The sequence below is a fragment of the Anoplopoma fimbria genome, chromosome 5 (assembly GCF_027596085.1).
Source record: "Anoplopoma fimbria isolate UVic2021 breed Golden Eagle Sablefish chromosome 5, Afim_UVic_2022, whole genome shotgun sequence".
In the NCBI taxonomy this organism is placed as follows: domain Eukaryota; kingdom Metazoa; phylum Chordata; class Actinopteri; order Perciformes; family Anoplopomatidae; genus Anoplopoma; species Anoplopoma fimbria.
This window is the reverse complement of record NC_072453.1, coordinates 2,526,242-2,539,257: the sequence shown is the minus strand read 5'-3', so window position 1 is coordinate 2,539,257 and position 13,016 is coordinate 2,526,242. Positions and strand designations below refer to the sequence as shown.

The following is a 13,016-nucleotide window of genomic DNA, read 5'->3' as shown; positions in this document are numbered from 1 at the left end:
TATAATGGCTAAGTACACTTGAATGTTTCGTTGCAATCTAAAGTGTTTTTATGTGAATGTATATTTATTGGTTAAGTCAATTTCTTGCAAAGAAGTCAAACAAAATCTTGACGTATTAAAGAAATGAACTAAAACATATTTTTCCATTGTTTCTCATTCCTTCTCTCTTGTCTTCGTGTTATACTGTTGACCTTTTTCACACGCAGCCCACAAACCACATGCAGTGAACACACGCATAGACACTGCTACCATGTTTTAACCCCTTAGGCACCCTGCATCGTGCACCTTTGCAGAACCAGCATCAGTGGCCCAAATACTGGACATCTGTCAGCATGTGTGTAATGTTGCTGTAAAACTGGTGCAAATATCTAAAATCTCCATCTATAATGCAGAATATACCAAGATCAGAAAAGATCGGTGCAGATCAGTATTTGCAACTGCATACAAACAGAAGAGAAGTTCATCAAATTCAGAAAATACACAGCAAAGAGAAACCGGCCCAATTGTTCTGAGAAAGCAGGCCTTTCGTAGCTGTTTGAACAGGATCCAATGTTTGAAGTCAAAACATTAAACCATGATAATGGTATCAGGGATCTGTTTCGAACCACTGTGACTCTAAGTTTAGTAGAACAACCCACATTTTAAGCCTCTATGAATTCACATGAATGAAATGGACCTGTCCATCTAAATGACTGAAGAAGTTCCCTTCAGCACCAAAGATAAATATACATTCTGACCTGAATTGTGTGAATATATATATGCACAAACGTTTAAAATAATAAGTAAAAACATGACATGTAGGATTCAATTCAATTCAATTCAGTTTATTTTGTATAGCCCAGAATCACAAATTACAAATTTGCCTCAGAGGGCTTTACAATCTGTGCACATGCGACATCCTCTGTCCTTCCCTCACATCGGCACAGGAAAAACTCCCCTAAAAAAACCCTTTAACAGGGAGAAAAAAGGAAGAAACCTATGGGAGAACGACAGAGGAGGGATCCTTCTCCCAGGATGGACAGAATGCAATAGATGTCATGTGTACAGAATGAGCAGCATAACAGTTCTTGGATACAACACATTCAATGTATATGACATAAATTATTCATATAATAAGACTACTTATAATAACAGCAGCAATTATTACAGTAGAATTATAGCCATGAAAATAGGGATAGTAATGTGACTAATAATAATAATCGAAGTAGCAGTGGGTGTCAGTCGGCTCACAGCAGGAGGCACGACTACGGTCCAGGTACCACAACAATTCATGGAAACCTGCAGAACGAGAAAGCAAAAGGGCTTCAGGGTGGAAGTAAAGCTAAAATGCTTAATGGTACAGGTAATAGTAATAGTAATGTGACTAGTAATAATAATAATGGTGGTAGCAGTCGGTGTCAGCAGGGCCGTAGCAGGATGCACATCCATGGTCCAGGTACAGCCACGATTTATAGAAGCCTGCGAAGCGAGAAAGCACAAAGACTCCAGGGTAGAAGCAAGTCAATAAGCGTAATAGTACAGGCAATAATAATAGTAATGTGACTAATAATGATAGTGGTAGTAGTAGTGGGTGTCAGCAGGGCCTCAGTAGGTGGCACGATGACAGTCCAAATATAACCCCGATTCCTGGGAACCTGCGAGGCGAGAAAGCACAAGAACTCCGGGGAAGAAGCAAAATCAGTAATGTGCATAAATAGGAGATTAATACATAAAGAAGGAGGGAGAGAAGAAGGATGATTGGCAGACTATGCCTATTTAACCCTTAGACCCATATTTGTCTGTTTTAGGGGGGAGAGGGGATCTTTAGTGGGAGATAGCAGGTCAGCAGTAGATGAAACACAGAAGTGATGTACATCATCTGAAAGCTGCAAACAAGAATATTCATTTGAGGTGCAACTCAGCACTGTGTCAAGGTGATTTAGTCATAGATCAGAAAAAAGGATTATTTTAATTAAAAAATTGTGAAAGTGTTAAACGGTTTAGAACATTATGATGGAAGTAGATGATGGCCATCCCAGTGCTCTATTATGTGTCATATGCTTTGCAGCAATTTTTGGGTTTGATACCATTTGTTATATAGATCTGTTGATACATTAAAAGTATCATTTTTACCACTTGTCAATTAAAAAGATTATCAAAAATCCATCCGAAATTCCACAAAACCTTGAGGTACACCATATAAAAAGTAATTCTATAATTTTGGTAACTTTTGAAATCTTGTAAAGTTTAATCAGGCTGGGATTATCCTAGAGGTCAAAACAGGACATTTTAAAAAGAGACATGTGAAATTTGGCTGCTATCTGGGACCAACATCGTCACACATGAAGAATATTGAGCTCTCTCATCAGTCCCAGCTTTCTATTCATATCAGATTAATGCAATTATAAGACTACTTAGGGTCCAGAGTATGGAGACATATTCAAACACACCATTTTTAACAATATAGGCAAAAATAATACATTTATACTGCATGCAAAAGATGGCATGTTTTTTTGCCCCAAACTATTTAGAGTTATTATTGCGTGGGTATGCCTGTAAAGGGATACTCATTGTAACCAAAATAACCAATTTTCATTCACATATCTTGAGGTTAAAGGTCAAGGAACCTCTGGGAGGTGTTTGCCTCCTAAATTTAGCTATTTAGCAGCACATTTGAGTGGTTTGGGATAAAGCATTGGTTGGTAATCTTCTTAGTAAAATATTAATGTTGATATATTGGTTGAAATACTTCCCAACCCAAATCAATAATTCAAATGCTTTGACAAAAAAAATTACAAAAATCTGGTATCTCTGCCTGTTGCAGGACTCTAATTAGGCGGTCAAATAATTTAATTCGGCCCAAATGATCTGATTGGACGAGCTACCTGCCTGTCATCAGAGTGTTCCAGAAGCTCTTAGCTTGACAGCAATGGGTACTAACAATGGACATGTTTGTTGTTTATGTTCATCACGACTTTCTTGCTAGGTTTAGAGACTTTTGGAGCTAGTGCTGCTCGCTACTTTCATTGGAAAAGAGTTGACAACACTGGGCTGAGTTTTTCAGTTGAATCATTTTTGAAATCAAGCGTACTGTTGCTAGTTTCTCTTGATTACCAACAGTAGCTACTTAGTGGCTACTATTTTTCTATTTATATAGGTAGCCTGTGTTCTTAAATTTGAGTCATAATCCAAAGTAAATGGGTTTGATATTTTTCCTTTTATTTCAGGTCTCTGGTATTGTTCCACTGTGTTTAAGAACAGTCTCACTGAGCAGTTACAATGACTGTACAACAAATCGATATTTGCTCCTTCTCCCATACACTTCAATTGAAGTCTTTGCAACGGACAAATGCAATGTTTTTCTTGTGTGAGTGCAATCTTCCCTCTTGTTCAACTTTGAAGGAAATAGAAACAGCGATACACTGTAGACAAAACAATCTTGACCAACCTTTATCTGCTCTCAAGAACATTTATTTCATTAGTGTCTACAATGTACGATTGCTCTCCTCCATATTTATTTATTAGTATTTCTGGGCTGAGTGCGGGGCAATGTGGTTGAAGAGAGCTTATGTGACTGCACTTAAAGAAAAAGAGCTTTATAAAATGAGAGAAAAAATAGAGTGGACCTTACAGCAACAACTATACTGTTTTCATGACAGACAGTGGCATTAAGAGGTCACTGCAGAGCATGAACCTCTTTGTACAAAAGTGTCAAACTGCATTAGAGTTCTCACATTTTCATATGGTGCTACCAAGATAGTAAGTTGTTCTCCACACCTGACTGAATAAATCTGCATATTAAAGCAGCAAACACTCAGTTAATGAACGCTACTGAACCACCTCCATACAACCATCTTTTTCATTTTCCTTTTTTATTATAATGACTGTCAATTATTTAATTAAAGATACATGTTTTATGCTATTTCCCAGCTGTGATAAAAAAAAAAAGATATATCTCTTGAAGGCAGTCCAGTGAACAAAGAGATGGAAACTGCTTATATTCTGACCCATACACACAAAGCTACTCCACCATGAGTCTTTTTCCTCAGGTAAGTCGTGCCCTTTTCATGTGAAATTATACCCAGAATGCCCCCTTTTGGTCACTTTTACAACTGCAGTAACTCAAGCCTCAGCCACTCCACTGAAAACTGCAGCAGCCTCCTTCCTTCTGCCTGGTGACACGAAGCTGCAGCATTTACTGAGGATGTGAATAAAGTCATGAATTCATGTGACTTTGTATCCAATAGCAGTGGAAACATAACTGAAGCCTAATCTTGAAGTGCAGATATGTGCTCACTGTATTGATCTGCAAGACTGAGGATGAACTGAAAACTGTGTTCAGTGCTGCTTGTTGTAACATTACATTACATTACATTACATTACATTACAGTCATTTAGCAGACGCTTTTATCCAAAGCGACTTACAGTCAGTAGTATATTACATATCATTCACCCATTCACACACTGATGACAGGCTACCATGCAAGGTGCCACCATCAGACTCTAACTAACATTCATTCACATCCAGTCCACACCGATGGCAAGCCTTCAGGAGCAACTAGGGGTTAAGTCCAGTCCACACTGATGGCAAGCCTTCAGGAGCAACTTGGGGTTAATGCCCAAGGACACATCGACTGCCAAAGCCGGGTATCGAACCACCGACCCTCTGATTGGAGAACTACCTTGACAAAATGACATAAATAATACCCACACATTTAAAAGGACTGTCTAGCAACATATTTGATCGTTCTGGAAGAACTCACATCCGCTCACGAAGTTTAGTGTTTTTAGTAAATGTCCAAGGGTCAACCAGATGTCCAATAATGTGCCAAACCGGGTTAAATGCCGGAAGATGAGTAAATGATTGACTTTGTAAAGTTCCATGTAAGTTATTGCTTTGTTTTCACACACTGTGCTACTTGCCCTGATGTTACAGAATCCAATGTTTTTGGATGGTCTGCTTGTCTCTGCGTTCCCAGCCCTCCCTCCCTTCTTGTCTTAGAAATAAATCAGAAACTGACGCACCAGTCAGAGATTGGTCCGCTTTTCCCAGCGCTCAATGAGGCCCCGAGTTCCTCCTCACTGAGCTGTGACGTGGGGAAGGAGGAGGAGGAGCACTCCGGCTTAAATACACGGCTCCAGTCCGGATTTCAGACAGAAACACCGCAGCAGAGCGACACAGATCTCCACTGACCAACACAAGCTGCTCATCCGTCTTTTACGCACACTGTTGTCCAGGGAGAAGCAGTCCTCGCTCCAAGATTGAATCATGATTAAGAAAATGTCTCCCTCCGAGAGCGATTATGACATCCCAGCAAAGAACTGCTACAGGATGGTCATTCTGGGATCCACCAAAGTTGGGAAGACGGCCATCGTTTCTCGTTTCCTGAACGGGAGGTTCGACGAGCAGTACACGCCGACCATCGATGACTTTCACAGGAAACTGTACAGCATCAAGGGAGAAGTCTACCAGCTGGACATACTGGATACATCAGGGAACCACCCTTTCCCCGCCATGAGGAGACTATCCATACTGACAGGTACTTATCCACATGTGTTGCTTTGTGTTTTTGCAAGAAGAATAGTCGTAGAGAAGTAGAAAGAAATGCAAAAGAGCAATTAAAAATGCTGCAAACGTGATATCACTGCGCGTCTTTAGCGCACAGATACTGTATAGTTAGAAAACACACATGTTGCATCTCCAAGACTTTGCATGATTGTAAAGCAGGACAAGTTAACCAAAGCTTCCTTCTCTTCTCTCTCCTCCCCAGGTGACGTGTTCATCCTCGTCTTCAGCCTGGACAACCGCGACTCCTTCCAGGAGGTGCAGCGGCTCAAGCGGCAGATCTTCGAAACCAAGTCGTGCCTGAAGAACAAGATCAAGGAGAACATCGACGTGCCTCTGGTCATCTGCGGGAACAAGGGAGACCGAGAGTTTTACCGGGAGGTGCAGCAGGAGGAGATCGACCAGCTGGTGGCCGGGGATGAGAAGTGCGCATACTTCGAGATCTCCGCCAAGCGCAACGAGAACGTGGATAAGATGTTCCAGACTCTGTTCACCTTGGCCAAGCTACCTCACGAGATGAGCCCCGACCTCCACCGCAAGGTCTCCGTCCAGTACTGCGACATGCTGCACAGAAAGTCTCTGAAAAACAAGAAGATGAAGGACATTGGGGAAGCGTTTGGGATGGTCAACCCGTGCGCACGGAGACCCAGCGTGCACAGCGACCTCATGTACATTAAAGAGAAGGCCATAGGAGGCGGCCAGGTCAAAGAGAAAGAGAGATGTGTGATCAGTTAAGAGGAACAGAGAGGCACAAACTCAACGTTAATCTTTGAAAGTAGAAGGAGCCCCGGTGCGTCAGATTGAGACGCGATCTGTGCGGCCGGCTGGAGACGCCGGGGCCGCAGTGCACTCCGGCTCAGAGCCGTCTGCGAGGACACTTGACTGGACACGAGAGTCCTCTTGAACTGCCCCAAAAAAAGAAAGAAAGACATGTGAGATCGATTGCTTGTTCTGTCAATCAGAGCCCAGCGCCTGGCGTGGCTTCATACCTTGTGAGACTCGCACATCGATGCGTAAAACGTGTTGAGTTAACGTCATGCCTTCTCCGGAGGCCAGAGGGGAGAGAAAAGAGACTCAATGTTTGGGGGAAGAGTGTTGTTTACATCTTATTATATGTTTTATAATGGCTAAGTACACTTGAATGTTTTCGTTGCAATCTAAAGTGTTTTTTATGTGAATGTATATTTATTGGTTAAGTCAATTTCTTGCAAAGAAGTCAAACTAAATCTTGACGTATTAAAGAAATGAACTAAAACATATTTTTCCATTGTTTCTCATTCCTTCTCTCTTGTCTTCGTGTTATACTGTTGACCTTTTTCACACGCAGCCCACAAACCACATGCAGTGAACACACGCATAGACACTGCTACCATGTTTGAACCCCTTAGGCACCCTGCATCGTGCACCTTTGCAGAACCAGCATCAGTGGCCCAAATACTGGACATCTGTCAGCATGTGTGTAATGTTGTTGTAAAACTGGTGCAAATATATCAAATATGCAGCTATCTTGCAGAATCAAAGAAAATCTAAAAAGCTTAAAAAATTCACATACATCTTTTGGTTAGACCGGCTCGCATTAGTATGCGAATAAAAACAGAAGAGGCGTTAATCAAATTTAGAAAAATACAGCACAGTGAAACTGGCACAATTGTTCTGAGAAAGCAGGCCTTTTGTGGAATGTTTTAAAAAGATTCAATGTTTGAAATCATAACATTAAACCATGATAATGGTATCAGGGATCTGTTTGAAGCTTTGTGACTCCACGTTTAGTAGAACAACCCACATTTTAAGCCTCTATGAATTCACATGAATGAAGTGGACCTGTCCATCTAAATGACTGAAGAAGTTCACTTGGGCACAAAACATTACTATAAATTCTGAATATGTGTTAAAAACAATATGCACACACATTTAAAAGAAAATGTAAAAACATGTGTTAACATGTAGCATGATTGGCAGATTATGCCTATTTAACCCTTAGACCTTTGTTTGTCTGTTTTAGGGGGGAGAGGGGATCTTTAGTGGGAGATAGCAGATCAACAGTAGATAACACATAGAAGTGGTGTACGAGGTACAGCTCAGTACTGTGTGTCAAGGGGTTCTAGTCCTAAATCAATAATAAAAATAATTCTTTAATTTAAACAAATTGTGAATGTCTAAAAGGCTTAGGACATTATGATGGAGATATATGATGGCCATCCCCACTCTCTAATATGTCTTATAAAGTCTTGCAGCAATTTGGGGGTTTGATACCATCTGTCATACAGATTTGTTGCTAAACCTAACGTATTTTTTACCACTTGACAATTAAACATTTATCAAAAATCTCTCCAAAATACCACATAACCTTGAGTTAAACCTTATAAAAAAAAGCATGCTATACTTTGGTACCTTTTGAATCTTTTAACTTTTGACATTTGGAGATTTCTGCAAGAATTTCATTTTTCACTAAGTGGATGACAAGCGCTTCTGTTCTTGAAACTGCTCCGAACCCACAAAATTGTCATTATACCAAGGAAAGCGATACATCCTCTGAATGCTCTAGGTCTCTATTTTGTGGTTGTAAAGTTTCATAAGGCTGTGATAATCCTAGAGGTCATTTTATACAGTGACATTTCAAACTATGTGAAATTTGGCTACTATCCGGACCAACGTCATCACACATGAATAATATTGAGCTCTCTCTTCAGTCCCAGCTTTCCAGTCGTACCTGATATATGCAATCGGACGAGGGACCCGAGTATGCAGAAATATTCAAACACGTCATTTCAAACAATATAGGCAAAAATAACACATTTATGCCCCAAACTATATAGGGTTATTATTGCGTGGGCATGTCTGTAAAGGGCAGACTCTTTGTTACCAATATAACCAACTTTCATGCACATATCTTGAGGTTAAAGGTCAAGGAACCCCTGTAAAAACGGCCATGCCACTTTTTCCTTGCCAAAATTTTGCTTTGTAGCGGCATTTGGTCCCCCTTCCAGAAAAGAGAGGGGGGCTAAACTGTCCCTACCAATGGATGCCTTAGGTCTTCTAGTTTCTTAATAAGCCCTACAGCCTCTTAATGGCCGCCATGTCTCCACCAAAATTACAAATTCTATCCAAAGCATTTTAAGAACAGTCAAAACAAAGACACGCTGGAGAAACCTCACAGTTTGTGCTCGTCACAGTTTTAATTCTACGTGATTTGCACCCTCAAAGAGGAACTAGAAACACTGCGTCCAGTTCTTTCTGTCGCTCTCACTCTCTTTCTCTTTGACGTGCTGGCTCCTCACTATCAGCAATGATCCTGTATACTGTCAATTCGCACACACGCACAGAACATCCTGCATTATCTTGCTTATGTGTGAGAGAGAAAGTGTGTGAGGAGTCAGGGACACACAGCAGCCTACTGTAACACTGCCCTCCTGCTAATGAGTAACACCGTGTGCTCTACTCCTTGATGCATTCATTATAGAAATACATAATTATGGCGCTTATTATCATGGATTGTTGTCTCTGTTAGCTGAGAAGCAACATTTGTTTATCTTCTCAAGAAACTTGAGCGTGTTGAAGATCTCATTTTAGGGGCACTCAAAATACAAAACATGTGTTTAATAAGAACAGAACGTACTTGGTTTACACACAGCAGGCCATTGTGAACCAGTCAGAGCATGCATTTTTTATTAACATCATCATAATACCAAAAGCGTCAACATTTGTACAGGCGTCACACGCAGGGGATAGAGGAAAGCCAGTGTCACCGTGTGAATAAGTACAGGGTGTACCGAATAGTGCAGCAGCAGAAGAATGAGAGGATTAGGACGGTCGCAGAGTAGGAATCCTTCTTCGGAATATCTCAGCAAATATCGTTATCTGAAAAGTATCAATTGTAATATCCAAAACTCAGATTAAAGAGTTTGCACTACATAATGCATACATGACAGGAAGTGAAAAATAAAGATTGTGTTCTGCTCTGATGTTATTGTTTAACATTGCGGACACCATAAAAACCTGTGACATGAGCACAATTTAAATTTTTCATCACGTGCAGGTTAGATGGTCAGATCTAACCAAACATACTGTATTATTCAGCATTACTGTAGTTTGATTTATAACTGTCACGTTATTATATAGTTTTAGGTAAAAGTCAGATGGCTATGCATACTCCAGCAGCCTCTACTGCCCCAAGTGTACCAAATCCATACTACATACTACTTCTAAGCAGTTTCTGAGGGTAAAGTGTTCCCACTTCAAAAGCAATAAAATTAAGTTAACTCAAGAAAAGTTAGCACGTACAGTTTATTAAATTATTCTAGATTTTTGAGTGTGATTTTGTTGTCCCACAATGCAATGCACAAAAGAAAGCAGGAGCAACTCACATTTGAAAAACATTTAAACGAATAACAGATGATAGTGAAATACATCAAATATAAAAACATCTTGTTTTATCTTTGTGAAGACTGTCTTGATTAAGGGGGATACCAAGTGATGTCACTTGAGTCAGTGCTGAATACTACAAGTTTGAAAATTATAAATATCTTAGAGTGTGGAGTTAGAAAGAAGTGAGTTTAACAGACCTATGCATGACATAATTTACATTGCATTGTAGGTAATGTATGTGCCCAGGTTTAGACAGGCAAGAACTACGATTCGGCAGAGTGGTGTTGTCCCAAATCAAACGCCGCTGTTGGAACACAGTGGAAATGACGATTGCTGCTGTTAGCTTGCTAGCTTGCAGTGTTTGTGGTGTTTGTGGTGTTTGTGTATAAACTGCCAAATTAAGCCACTAAACAATACTGATGGCTTCTATCTGAAAACACTATAGTAGCACTTAAAGGTACGAGATTGGGAGGATTTTTATTGCCTCTCAATGGCTAACATCATTGTGACAGCTGGGCCAGGGAATCGAAGCTAACGCTGCTAGCAGGGCTAATAGTGCAAACAACCTCCCCTTATGTTACGTAGGCAAGTTGTCGAACACTGAGGGGGAGAAGTGTCCAGTGTTCCACACCTTTTTGACCATTATGAGTACACCATGCAGATATTTATAGTGTACTGCCTTTTGCCATACTTATGCGGTCAAAATTAGTACAGAAAGATGCAAATGAAGATACAGCAGATATCTCTGGTTCTGCGACATCGATCTTAAGCTTTATTAAAAATGTGACCGTCATGTCTCACAGTGTTATACCTAGGAGTGCATCTTAAATTGGTGTAGTACTCTTGCAATTGTTGCATCTCTCAAAAATTTTAAAAATATTGCTTCAACTACAACGCCCCTTGTTCAGTGAGATTCAGGCCCTTCCATCAGGCCCATGTTTTTGGGCCCCCAGTTGTGAAAGTAATAGAGTCAGGAATTCCTTCATCACATAGGCCATCACTGCAGCAGATGCTGTGTGTTGTGTTATTGCTTTCTGTATTGTGTATTCTACCACTGGTATTAGGTGTGTTTGAATGTGATAAAGACCTACAGATTAGAGCTGGAATAACATATGGTCACCAAACCCAATGTACCAGTATTAATGATAAAGTTTTAACTTGTACTGCAACTAACACCTGAGTGATATCAAGCCCAGTCTGTACACGCACTCAGTCCTGAGATCCTAATCAGACAACAAGTGGAAACACCTGTGGACTATGTGTATGCAGGGTCTGTGAACATTCCATGATTTTATAAAAACATTAAAATTAGTTAATTTAGCAAAGTGATCCAAGGAAAATTGCACCATACAAATACCAATTTCAAAAAAATTAAGTTTGCTGCTATCATAAAGTCATCATTAATAGCTCCAAGGTTCCGTTGAATGAAATGCCAACGATAAGCCTGACATACGTCATTAAAGACACGCAGGGTGAGAGAATGGAATTGTAATTGCTGTATTGGGGACTAATCACACAGTGAAGGTACGTAGGATCCCGCTTATGCAACATGATGTCGTAACTGACCCTGAGTGCATTACAGCAAGGTTGGGGACATCAGGAAGTTGGCCAGGGCAGCCTAATGCAAGCAGTGGTGTTGTCACAGTTATTCTGGGAGCAATAGAAGCAGAGACAAGATGCCACGCATGCAGCCTGGCAGTCTCAGGAAAGTAGTATCTGAGAGCTATCAGCAAGGCTCTGTGCATCCCAGGAGTGGTTTTGTGATTACTTTACCCGTAGGTGTTCTCCCTTTCCGGCAACCAATGTGGTGGACTTCCTGCATTTCTAAGTCAACGGGTCCTGTGGTTTCCTCTGATCAGTCATTTGTATTTCATCATTTGACCTGCTTTTTCATTTGGTCTGGATATGAAGTGGTGTCACTTAATGCACCATTCATAGCACTCAGCATTGTCCGTCATGCTGACAGCTGCATCTCTTGTCTCTCCTGTAGGGAGACCCTAGTCAGTAATGCACTGCCATCAACGTTTAAACGCTCAATTTACCAGAATAAAGTATATAATCCTTTAATTAAAACCTGCAATAACAGTTACTTCTCCCACTTTAGGCCTGTGGAATAAGCGTTAAAAACAAATAACAAATCAATAACTTCTGTGTAACATTTGCCTATTTAAACATCCAGCAGACATGAAGTAGTTTCTGGCTACCTGGCAAATGTAAATCCAATATTCACTACAAGTTGTTTTTTTGAGCAAATTGTGTAACACAGGTGGATTGAAAATGTGACCTATTTTTGTGGATGAATAACTTCCATTTCTTTTTCTCTTAAAACAAGAAAACTTTACATTGCATTTTTTCAGCAGCTTGACAAAATCTAACATTCATATGTTTTTGTTTTGATATAATAAAGAGCACAAATCACCGATAAAACTGGATTACAATAGGGTCTGATTTCTGCTGTGATGATAATAGAAAAAAAAATATGCATGCGTCATTGTTGAATATCAGTGCAAAGTGACTTTACCAAGCAATTTAAACAGCAGCTAAAATATGTCCAACAAAACATTGGACATATTTTAGTGATTAAACCCCAGAATGTCTCTCAGTGCTGTATCTCACTGCAGTGGATAATTTAACAGAAAATAAACATAGAACAAAATCACATTATTTACTTTATTTCAAAGTAGCCTTCACTAAATTTGAACTTCAACCTTTTAAAAAGGGTCTGATTTCAGTCACAACAATAGTGATATCGCTGTCCAGCATTTTCCTCTGAGATGGGAACCATGGTCCCATGTATTCCTTGGCAACCTCCTCAAATTAAATCCTCTCATAACAGATGGATTAACTGGAAAAATATACAACTCCAATATGTCACTGAGCCGTTATTAAATAAAAAGTAATCCAGAATGTTTGGTAACTTTTGAGCCCTCTGCGTTATGAGTGATCTTACGTAACAAAGAGCTAAGAATGTTCTCCCCTAAAGTCTGGGCTGACATGAATGGTTCATCTTGTCCTTCTGATATGTGCAGATTTTGTAGCAGAGGAAGGAGAGACCTTTTTTATTTTTCAGACACTTATTGCACAACGCAGGGCCGATTGTTGTTAC

General features: G+C 40.1%; 1 protein-coding gene across 1 annotated transcript; it reads left to right on the top strand.

Annotated features, from left to right (window-relative positions):
* Positions 1-5,148: 5,148 nt before the first annotated feature.
* LOC129091617 (dexamethasone-induced Ras-related protein 1-like) lies at positions 5,149-6,667 on the top strand. Its single transcript, XM_054599306.1, has 2 exons — positions 5,149-5,519; positions 5,751-6,667. The coding sequence occupies exons 1-2, from the start codon at positions 5,249-5,251 to the stop codon at positions 6,278-6,280; spliced, it is 801 nt and encodes a 266-aa protein (XP_054455281.1). The 5' UTR covers positions 5,149-5,248; the 3' UTR covers positions 6,281-6,667.
* The last annotated feature ends 6,349 nt before the right edge of the window (positions 6,668-13,016 follow it).

Excerpts from the sequence above, each read along its gene's own strand:
- LOC129091617 (XM_054599306.1), top strand. The coding sequence starts at position 5,249 with ATGATTAAGAAAATGTCTCCCTCCGAGAGCGATTATGACATCCCAGCA. Across the intron at positions 5,520-5,750 it reads GAGACTATCCATACTGACAG|GTGACGTGTTCATCCTCGTC; the intron begins GTACTTATCCAC and ends TCTCCTCCCCAG.